The sequence below is a fragment of the Echinops telfairi genome, unplaced genomic scaffold, assembly GCF_000313985.2.
Source record: "Echinops telfairi isolate 266 unplaced genomic scaffold, ASM31398v2 ScPeMD7_3;HRSCAF=10, whole genome shotgun sequence".
Taxonomy (NCBI): Eukaryota; Metazoa; Chordata; class Mammalia; order Afrosoricida; family Tenrecidae; genus Echinops; species Echinops telfairi.
In genome coordinates, this window is record NW_022103899.1 from 54,665,324 (window position 1) to 54,676,890 (window position 11,567).

The 11,567-nt window shown below is 48.2% G+C and overlaps 1 protein-coding gene across 1 annotated transcript in view; it reads left to right on the forward strand.

The window, feature by feature from the left end:
- Positions 1 to 5,971: 5,971 nt before the first annotated feature.
- Positions 5,972 to 11,567, forward strand: part of DAW1 (dynein assembly factor with WD repeats 1) — a 48,706-nt gene continuing 43,110 nt past the window's right edge. The window contains exon 1 of the mRNA XM_004701818.2: positions 5,972 to 6,048. Coding sequence (XP_004701875.2) covers positions 6,009 to 6,048 — 40 coding nt within the window. The 5' untranslated portion in view covers positions 5,972 to 6,008. The remainder of the gene's footprint in view (positions 6,049 to 11,567) is intronic.

The window sequence follows — 11,567 nt, forward strand, 5'->3', positions numbered from 1 at the left end:
AGCTAGATTTAAAACAAACAAACAAACAAACTAAACACTGCCATCGAGTCAATTCTGACTCAAATTGACCCGTTAGGGCAGGGTAGGACCGCCTTTGTGGGTTTCCGAGACTGGACTTCTTTCTGGGAGTAGAAAGCCCTGTCTTTCTCCCTCAGAGCAGCTTGTAGTTTAGAACTGCTGACCCTGCAGTTAGCAGCCCAACTTAGGACACCAGGGCTCCTTTGTTTAGCTGGGTCGAGGGAGGGGAAATGGAAGTGTTCCATGGTCGCTAGAGGTGAGGGGCTGGAAGGGGACATCCTGTGGAGCGTTGGGATGGGTGATGCCCCGCCTGTCTGGGAAGGAGCTCTCAAGCATCTTGGAAGTGGGTGGAAATGGAATGAAAATGGCAGCATCTTCCCAGCAAGAGAGAGAAAGAGATGAGAGAGAGAGAGAGAGAGAGAGACCCTCAGGTTCTGTGGACAGACAGAGAGCTAGTTGTCTGACTCTTCCCAGTGGGGCATCGGACTGAACAGAAAGAAAGAGAGTTGAAGGAGAGGTCAGGGTTTCATGGTCTGGCCACGAAGACTGGGTAGAAGGGGCATGCAGGTGGCACTGGTACCTCTCAGCAGACTGCGAGCATGGAGGCGTGCAGCACCTCAACAAGCAGAGGGGATCAGTACAAGGGGGAGTTAAAGATGGACCAAGGATGTCCACGATTGAGAACCTAATCCCTTCTTTGTCCACCCAGGCACCTTACATTTCCATGTAAGAACTCTCAGGAGTTTAGAATAAGCCCTGTTGGAGGAAGGGAAAGCATGTTCGAAACATGGAATGATCAAGGAGGAATCGTGAGGTTCACCAGCGTTGACCTGGAAGTGGGTGAGATGGCTCTCTCCCTGGGAGCTGGAACCAGGGAAGGTATTTAGTCGGTGACGTGAAATCAACGCCCCAGCCCAGCCCCACATCCATTGCATCACAGTGGATAGAGGGCTGGGAGAAGGGGATTCCAGCACGGTGAGGTTTTACAACAGGTGGAGTGGGAGGCTTATCAAGTGGAAGGAATGGCAGGAAGAAAGGTCCCCTGGATGACCCAGCCAGGTGTGGTGCTGAATGAAATGAGAGGCTATCAATGGCTGATGAATAATTGAGGGACACAGAACCATCAGTGGGAGGGCCTGACCTGGGCTTCTGTCTTCTGACGTTTATTCTCTTGGGCAAACACTCAGACACACTGACAACACAAACTCATAGGTCCTAGAATCAAAGGTAACGGACACCTCTTACCTCTTCCAATTTTCTGACTCTTCGTGCTGACTTCATGAAAAAGCTTGCAATGTGGTCAGACTAGACAAAATGTAATACCCCCTTTCACACTTGTCACCATGCAATTAGACACATCGTAGACTCCTCACGCTAACTTGCTGCCAAAGAGTCAATGCTGACTCATCGCGAACCCCCTGTGGGGTTCTGAGCCTGTCACCGGTTATGGGAGAAGAAAGCCCATTCTATCTCCCATGGAGCTTCTGGTGGATTCGAACTGCTGACCATGCAGATAACAGCCCAACGTGTAACCACTACACCACCATGGGCAAACATGGCTTTCCCAGGCATTGGACATCACTTTACTGAGAGACTGGCTGTCTTGTAGCAATCAGGAACGGACGCCCGAATACACCTCTAGGTCAGCCTGCCTTGTGTCCTACACCAGTGATGGCCGCTGGTCAAACAGCCTCCACGAGAAGACTGCCAAGACTGGGACATTTTTCAGTACCTTTGTAGACAGACTGGGCCAGACCTGGACAAATGGGCACAAAGTTTTGTATGTTGAGTTCAAGCTGCCTCCGTGTGGCCTGCTTGAAGAGCCCATCCCCCAACCTCACGCATAACCACTACTTCCTTTCTACAAATGGGATCTTCAAATGCTTTATGCAAGGTGGCAGTGCACCCACTCCACGCCTTCCTGTTTATATTGTAGACACCCTTCCTTCCCTCCACACCACCTATGTCTGGCTTGTGAAGGTGAAAAAAAATCCTATCATCAAGCTGATTCCAACACATACTGGCTCTGTGTGTTAGCTTGGGTTCCCTAGAGCAGAGGTTGGCCTATGTGGCTCTTTGGGTTCGTACATGTGGCTCTGAACTAAAATCGAAAATGACAATCAAATGCTCATAGTTTCATTTTCAGATAATGGTGATGTCATTTGCTTGTAAATATATATTTACGGCTCTCAGCTACTTGTTAAATGGTTGCGAGGCACAGGATTGACTCTTCCATCTCAAAATGTTGCCAACCCTTGTCCCCTAGAAACAAATCCAGCGATGGCTGTATGTGTTGTATATTTATACCTAAAAATGGCTTACATGGTTGTGGAAATAGGTTAACCGTGATCTGGTTCAAGTCAAAGCAGTCTGCCGACAGCTCCCGAGATCAGCTAGCAACATAACTGGAGATGGAGAAATCAGGCCAGGATGATGAAGCAGAGACAGCAGGGGGCACGGGCTGGTGGATGCAGAGAGGGCCCAAAGTTGGTGGAATCAATCCACCATCAGCAATAGTCTGCCGACGACTCCTGAGATCCCTGCGTGAGGCAACATGAGATGGAAGAAGCAGATGCAAGGTCCAGTTTCGGCCGAAGGCGAAGGACTACAGAGGACTCAACTGTCCTAGGTCTCTCTCTTTCTCTCATTTGTTAAGTTTCGCTCCTACCTTTACCCAGGAGTGTCTAGTTGACATAATCTCTATCACACTCTCCTTGGATAAAGTCTAACTGCTCGGGAGAGCTTCCAGGACTGTAAATCTGTACAGGAGCAGACTGTCTTGTTTTTCTCCAGAGGAGTGGCAGGTGGGTGGGATTGAAATGACAACCTCACATTTAGTTTGGCACTTCACCCACTATTCCCACCAGGGACCTTTTGTGTGACTATGGATTCAACAAAGGAGTGTAGTTATGTTCCAGCAAAACTTTATTTGCAAAAACAGGCAGTGGGCTGGATGTGTGTCCTGGCTGGCTATTGTTTGTATGCCACTGATCTAAGAGAATATTGAATACGTGAGGCCAGTCTCACAATCTATTGTTAAAAGAAAAATTTTAAACAAACAAAAGAACCTCATGAGGTCCAGTTTTTTATTTTTAAAAGAAGCTGTAGTCCCTTGGGGGAAAATGTCTGGATAGAAATGCAACTAAGTGTGAAAGGACTCTCTTTGGACAATGGTCTTCATTTGAGGACTCCCACGGACACTTGGCCATGGACTTGGGACACATTCTTCTGTTGGTTGCTACTACTGGGGATGGGGTGGTACTGCCATCTAGTGGACATCCACTGCAGTCAGGTCCATTCTGACTCCAACGTCATTGAACCAATCCCACATCTTGGACAGAGTAGAACTTTTGCTGTAGAAAGTCTCATCTTTCTCCTCCACAGTGGCTGGTGGTTTCAAACTGCTGACCTTGGGGCAAGCAGCCCGACTCGTCACCCTCAATTCCACTAGAGCTCTTCCTTCCCATTCACAGTGACCTTATATAGGGTTTCTGAGGCTGGAAACATTTATGGGAGCAAAAAGCAGCCGGTGGCTTCAAACTACCGACCTTAGAGTTCAACAAGTAACTAACTCATCATGAGGGCTCCTATTTAGTGCTAGAGGTCAGGAAAGCTACAAAACATCCTAACTACCCCGTTCCCTTCAAAATCCGCACAGGCCATCTGCATCAACAGGGGAGGCAGTTATGTCTTAAGGTGTGTGATCTGGTTTTGATGTTTATCGAAGACGAACAATTAGTTAGGTACATTGCTGCCTGACCTGGCACACAGGATGCCATATGGCATGCAAAGGAAGATTGGACTAATTGTTGACTTAGATTACTAATTTAAATGGAAACAAATATGCTCTCACCCGGTCCCCAATTTCAATGAAACAACCTGAGGGTAATGGTGCTTACAATTGTCTCACTATCCCCAACCCTTCTGGAATGTCTTCAAAGGAGACAGGCTTGGAGCAAGAACAATGCTCTATGGTACTGGGGCTGCTTGTTTTCCAAATAAGAAATTGAAGCCCCAAGCGACGATGGACCCCATCCAAGTTCCCTGGGCTCCAAGTCCGTGAGTTTGCTCCCATTAATCACCACAGACGCCAGCGCTGTGAGAGTTTCACCAACAAGACCCAGGATAAACCAGTTAATGAGTGATCTGGTCACATCTACTGGTACCACGGTGTGCCTGGCCCAAGTCGTGGTATTTTCAATTGCCTCACACGCATGTGGAAGTTGGACGTGGAATAAGGGAGACAGAAGAAGAATGGATGCATGCGGACCGTGGTGCTGGAGGAGGATATTGACAGTCCCATGGGCTGCCCAAAGGACCAACAATTCCGTCTTGAAAGAACAGCCAGGCGCGCCTTAGCGGCTAGGATGGGAAGACTGTGTCTTCTAAACTTTGGTCATGTTTTCGGGAGAATCCAGTCCCTGGAAAAAGACATGCTGCTTGGGGGAGCAGCAGAGTAAAAGCAGAGGGAACTCAACAAGATGAAGTGACATTGTGGCTGCAACAATGGGGCTCAAACATAACAACAGGTATGGTGCAGGACAGGGCAGGGCTTCGTTCTGTTGTACGTAAGGTCTCTATGCGTCGCCAGAGCCCATGAAACAGCACCTACCCAGCACCACTACCAGCACCAGCACCACCAGTACCACCAGCACCACCAGCACCAGCACCACCACCACCACCACCACCACCACCAGCACCATAAGCATATAGGCTCGCCGCAAGCACAGACGCCTCAAATACATTTTCAGCCTGAACTTTTCTCTGAAGGAATCGCCTCAAATAGTTCCATTGTTCTTGGCACACACTTAGCAATAGCAGATCCTCAGAGCAACTTACGGAATATGAACTTGGCAGTCTTCAGGTTCCAGGGAGGCCCAGGCACCATGGGCCCCTTGTGGCGGGATGGAGGCCGGCCAGGAATCAGGTTAATCTTTTCGTTAGTTGCCCTTGAGCACCTGAAACCCAGGGATGGCGGGAATTCAAGTTTCATCCACATGATGTCTGGTCCTCTATGGAAACACACCTGTGGCTGCTTGTGAGAGAAGGGGGCCGGGTCACTACCTCAGCTCTCCACGCTGGTGCGGGCTTCTCACTGCTGCGTTTGGGGTACAGCTGGGGGCCGTCAGTCCATTCTCATGCATCCCCACTCCACGACTCAAAGCGGCACTGCCCCTGAGGGTTTTCCAAGCTGTGCGTTTGGAAACAGAAAGTCAGGTTTCTCTTTCCAGTCACCTCTGGGGAGGATTCGAACCTACAATCTTATGCTCAGTGACATTATCCATTCGCATCACTCCGGGGCTCTCCGTAAAGGAGCCCCTGGTTCCCCGTGGGGCTGTTAACCGCAAGGTCAGCAGTTCGAAATCACCAGCGGCTCTGCGGGAGTAAGACGAAGCAGTCTTCTTCTGTACAGAACGACGTTCTCGGAAACCCACCAGGGAAGTCCAGTGGGGGCTATGTGTCAGCATCGACCCCATGGCCGTGAATTTGAGTTGGGACTCTACGTAGTCGGTGCCATTGAGATGATTTTTCCTTTATGGGAACTTAGGAGGGGCAGGGACGAGGTGGTCTTTGAGCTGTGTTGTCTTCCGTCCCCTTTCCACCCCCATTGTGGGAAGACAGGCGGTTCGAGTCCGTGGGGGAGGGGCGAACAGCGGGGCTCAGGTGGTGACTGAGGCAGGGCGGCCCCAGCGAGGCCAGCTTTAGCGAGGACGCGGGGGGTCCTTCCCCTGCCAGTCCCAGACATGTGGGTAGAGGTGGCATTAGAGGGGTGTAGTCCCCCCCACTCTCCGTGCCCTGGAGCCCTCGGGTGCCCCGCGCGAGCCCTGCCAGTCCACTGACCCTGAGCGGGACCGGCCCGCACTAGGAGCGCCCCCAACCTCGGCTGCACAACAGTGCCCGCGCCCCGCGCATGCGCGCCCGCGCCCCGCCGGTGTTTGGCGGTTTCCAAGGCAACGAAGCCCCTGGGCTGAGGGTCTGCGACGGAAAACATGAAACTGAAGAGCCTCCTGCTGCGCTATTACCCGCCAGGTACTTGAACACTTGGCTCCGTGCCCGATGGCTCCCTAGGTCCTCGGCGGGGGAGGTGGGGGACCCGAGGGTGCGACGGGAACCCCGAGTAGGCTGACAGGGCTGGGACTTGGGCGCCGTGTTTTTGGGTCCTTCAGGAATGGGGTTGGGGTTGGGGTGCGGGAGAGGTGACCACTGGTGTTGCTTTTAACATCAAAGGGCCAAGTCAGGTGTGCCGAATGAGAGGGGGAAACCCTTGCCTTGCAAAGCCGGTGACATTAGCACTACTGGGATCTGGATTGTACGTTTCCGCCCATGGTCTCCTCTGTTGAAGACCCACCCCAGAACAAACCCACTGCCAGCGAGGGTACTTCAGCCACATTGCGACCCTGTAGAGAGAGGGGAACTGTCCTCTGGGCGTCTGAGCCTGCACGTCGTCCAAGGAGCAGCCAGCCAGCCTCAGGATTCGAACTGCTGACCTTGCAGTTAGCAGCCCACGGGTAACACATTGCTCCACCAGGCCTCCTACTACATGCTAGAGTCCCTTAAAAACCTTCAGGAGCCCTCGGTCTCAGTAAGTTAAAAATTATGATAAAACAAAAGAAAAGAAAACAGATTGCCCTAGCCTTTTTCCCATGGAAGAGCTGAGTTTGAACTGACGACCTTCTTTCTGGTGAGCAGCCTAGTGCCAAACCCACAGCCCCACCAGGAATGTTTCATATGTGGGGGCACGGCCACTTTTAGAGAATAGGTGAGGTGTGGTTGAACTGCTAACTGCAAGGCCAGCAGTTCGAAACCTACCAGCTTCTCTACAGGAGTCGGCTGAGGCTTTCTACTCCCTTAAAGAGAAACAGACTCAAAACTTACAGAGGCCGTTCTTCTCTGTCCTAGGGAGTCACTGCGGCCACCAGGTTAGCGGTTGGAACTCATCACTTGCTTGGTGGGCGAATGAGGAGGTTTTCTGCCCCTGTAAAGATGTGCAGCCTCAGATTGGCTCAGTGGAAGCTCTACCGTGTCCTGTAGGGCTACCATGAGTCAGAATGGGCTAGATGGCACCGAGTGTGTTTCTTTGTCAATGTTTTGTTTACCCTTTGGGTAGTCAGAGAGGAGCAGCACTCTTGGCTCCTAATTCAGACCTCCCATTAGAACAGGAGCAAGGTAAGCAGTCTGCAAACTTGACCCGCAGTGGTTGATGACCAGTCATGCTTGCCCAATGAGAAGTTTGGACAAGTCGTGTCATCCCGTGGCAAAGGAAAGGCAGATGGCTTTGGAGGAGTTCGGTGTCAGAGAACTTTATGAGGATGGGAAATATGTGAAGGACTGTAACCCTGGAAGTCTCAGAGTTCTCAGCTACGTCTCCTGCAGCTAAACGGACGTGTCTGGGAAGTCCAGCCGGCACAGAACTCATGGTTCTATTCTTCTTCCCTGCCCCAATCCTGCTCATCTTTTTAGTCAATGACCTCACCACCCATCTGGTTTCCTAGTGGACACCCCCGTTTCTCTCAAGATCACTCCATGCCATTCTTGCCCCTCCCTATCCAGCCCATCAAAATCTGTCAGCTCCCCATCAGAAGTCTACTGTGAATCTACCAATTTAATCACCATTTTCATGGTTTCTTGACCCAATTTTCCCTTCCTGATTTCACCATCCAGTCTGAAGCTCCACCCAAAACACCATTGCCCCCTTCTGGGCCACTTCAATGGCTTCTCAGTGGGACCTCTTGTTTTCATCCTCACCCTCCTCTGATCGATCTACGGCTGTGCATCCCAAGCATCCAGCAGGATCTGGATTAAACACCTCCCATATTTTCCCATCATGCTGATGATAAAGTCTATATGCTGTATGGTTCGGTTTGCCTCATCCGGCAGACCTCCAGAACTTCTCTACTCATGATCCGTCAGGCTTCTTTCCTTTCTTTTTCCAAGACCTAGTTCCCGTTCGGATAAGAGTTGATTCCCATTCATGGCAATCTCCTGTGTGTGAGAGTACAACTGTGCCTCTTAGGGATTTCGATAGCTGGCTTTTTTAGAAGCAGTTCACCTGGCCTTTCTTCCGAGGTGCCTTTGGGTGAACACATCCACTCCTGTTAGCATTCAGAGCATTGACTGTTCACACCACCAGGTAATCCTGCAAGACTTAAGACAGGGTCTCGTACTCATTCTTTTCTCTCTAGCTGTAATGTCCTCTGTAATTGTTGCTATGTTTTGTCGAGTTGGTTCCGAGCCTGCGTGCAACAGAACAAAATAATGCCAGTCCTACATAAGGCTCATAGTTATTGCTATTCCTCAGCCCATCGTTGTAGTCTTGGTGTCCACCCATCTCACTAACGGGTCTTCCTCCCCACCCCTGCCTCTGACTTTACCAAGCAAAATGCCCATCTTCAGAGACTGGTCCTTCCTGGTAGCATGGTAGATGTACTAGGGGGACCGCCACCCAAAACCAGAATTTTTTTGTTTCAGAGCTTTGAATTAATTTCTTTAAAACAAGTCAGCCTTATCACCTTCAAAGTATTTTCTGTTATACTTAATCCATTTGCCAATCTGTGATTCCATTCTTGGAAACATTTTTCAAACTCAACTGTTTGGATGGCTGACAGCACCTCCCTCATTTTTTTTCTTCATTTATTCTATATCATCAAATCATAGTCCTTTTGTGTTAGTCTGGGTAGACTAGAGAAACAAATCCATGGATACACATATTTGTATAAGAAAAAGTTTTAGATACAAGAGCAATTGAACATTGAGAAAACATCCCAGCCCAGTCCAGATCAAGTCCACAAGTCCAATATTAGCCCATATGTCCAATACCAATCTATAAAGTCCTCTTCAGACTCACGAAACACATGCAATGATGCCGAATGTAGAAGATCACAGGCCAGTGGGTAGAAAGTCTGTATCCAATGGCATTGGAAACATCTCAGTGCTGGCAGTAATGTCTGCATGGCTTCCCCAGCACCCAGAGCTACATCAGGGTGGGTCCATGTGTCTTGTCAGTTGCTATGTCTTCCAGGGTGTGCGCAGCGAGTCTCCCACCTCCAAGGAAGGAATACCAGATTTCCCAGAATTCTCAGGAGAAGACCATGCCCACACAGAGGCCTAATTGGCTATGATCTGATTGACAGGCTAGACCCCACCCCTACATTCTTAATCCTCAAATTGACAAATGATCATATAACTGCCACACCTTTCATGTCCCTCTGCATTTGAGGAAACAAAGAGATGTTGCACAGAGTAAGGTTAGGTGAGTAAGGTGTATGGGACAAGAGAGGCATGCTGTTTTGTTTTTTTTTTGCCCCAAACTGGTGCACTGAGATGACTACATGAGCAGGTGCATTGTAATAGTGGCAAAACCAGTCCCTGGTCTGCCACAAATCAGGCCTTTTTTTGTTTCACACCGTTGCGCAATCTTTTCAGCATCTCTAAATAGAAAGCTTGATTAACAGCCTGACCTGGTGGAATGAACTCTAAATGCACTTGAGCTGACATTTTTGTTCGTTGGGGAAGTTGACAGCTGTTTGGAACAAGGTTTGTCATCAATCGACATTTCACCCTTTTTGAAATGAGAAAACCACTTGTACAACTTGAGTTTTTCCCATAGCGCTGTCCTTGTAAGCTGTGTTCAACATCACAACAGTTTCTGCAGCATTTTTCCCGAGCAGGAAACAAAATTTCACAATGGCATGCTGTTCTCTTAAATCGGCCATCACAAAAAATGATGTTTGAGTGAAACTACTTTTATGAAAAAATTTACTGTGACCAGAGAGAAACTTCCTAGGCTGCGCCACTGGGTGCACTAACTCAGAGTGAGTTGTTCAATGCTCGCCTAGCAGGAAAAATGCATACTAAGAAAGCTCCGCTCTGCTCAGCACAATTCCAGTTTTTATTGTATACCCTCTCTTATGTGAGACAAAATCTTACCAATCTCACTTCTAAGGAGTTTTCTGGTTGTACTTCTTCAGAGACAGATTATTCATTCTTCTGGCAGTCCATGGTACAGTCAATAGTCTTCACCAAAACCATAATGCGAATGCACCAATTCGCCTTCCATCTTCCTTATTCATTGTCGAGCTTTTACACGTCTGTGAGGTGATTGAGCATAGCAATCTGGGTCAGGCACACCTTAGTCCACAGCGTGACATCTTTGCTCTAAAGCATGATTTCGTGACTGCTGCTTCCATGGGTCTCGATTGTGGATCCAAATAAGATGAAATCTTTGGCAACTCTGGTCTTTTCTCTGGTGGTCAAGATGTTGTGAGGACTTTTGTTTTCTTTATGTTGAGTTAACCCATACCGAAGGTTGTAGTTTTTGATCTTCATCAGTAAGTGTGCAAAGTCCTCTTTGCTTTCAACAAGCACAGTCATCTGAATGTTGCAGGTTTTAATGAACCTTCCTCCAGGCCATATTTAGTATTCTTCCTCACACAATGCACCCTCTTGAGTTACTTGCTCAGCATACAGGTTGAATAAGTGTGATGAATGGACGTACATCTGACAAAACAGTTCCTGAGTTTAAGCCCCTCAATATTCCCTTGTTCTCATTTTATCAACTGCCTCTTTGTCTATGTAGAGGTCAATGCCATCACCAAGGCTGCGAACCTCAAGGTAGTCAGTTCAAAAACACAAGTCACACTGCTGAATAAAGATGAGACTTTCACCTTTCCTGAAGTTTTACAACCTTAGAACCCGCCCTCCCCCGGCCCCCAGGGGCTGTTCTAACCTATGGGATTGCTATGAAAGGAATCAACTTGATGGCACAGAGTTTGATTTGGATACTTCTTCATTTCCAAATTTCCCACTCCAATGACCAGTACTTTCATTGCATTTTGATTGCATGTCTGATCAATTTCAGATCACATAAGTTGGTAGAAATTTTAAATGTCTTCGTCTTTGGCTTAGTAGTTGGTGCATAATTTGAATGATAGTCAAATCACTTGGTCTTCCTTGTAGGGGTATGGGTACCAGCCCATAATTGATAGCATTTTACTTCCAAATGGACCTTGAAATGTTCTTTTTGGCAATGAATATGACATCATTCCTCTTCAATCCATCATTTGTGGTATAGTAGACCATATCGTTTTCCTAAAATATTCCAAGGGGGAAGGGAGACAGCGTCCAGTGTGAGATATGAAAATAATAATTTATAATCTATCAAGGGGTCACGAGGGTGGGTGAGGGAGGGAAAAAAGAGGAGCTGAAACCAAGGGCTCAATAGAAAGTAAGTGTCCAGAAAAGAATGATGGAAACACATGTGAAAATATGTCTGATACAATTGATGTTTGGATTGTAATAAGAGTTGTAAGAGTCCCCAATAAATTGATCTTTTAATATTAAAAAAATTCCATGTCAGTCCATATCAGCTCACCAATGTCTAGGATATACCCTCATCATTCTCAAAACATTTGTTCTCCATGTAAGCCCCTGGCATCAGCTCCTCATTTCCCCCCCTCTCTCCCTGCTCCCCACTCCCTCATGAGCCTTTGATAATTTATAAATTATTATTTTGTCATATCTTACACTGTCCGATGTCTCCCTTCACCCAC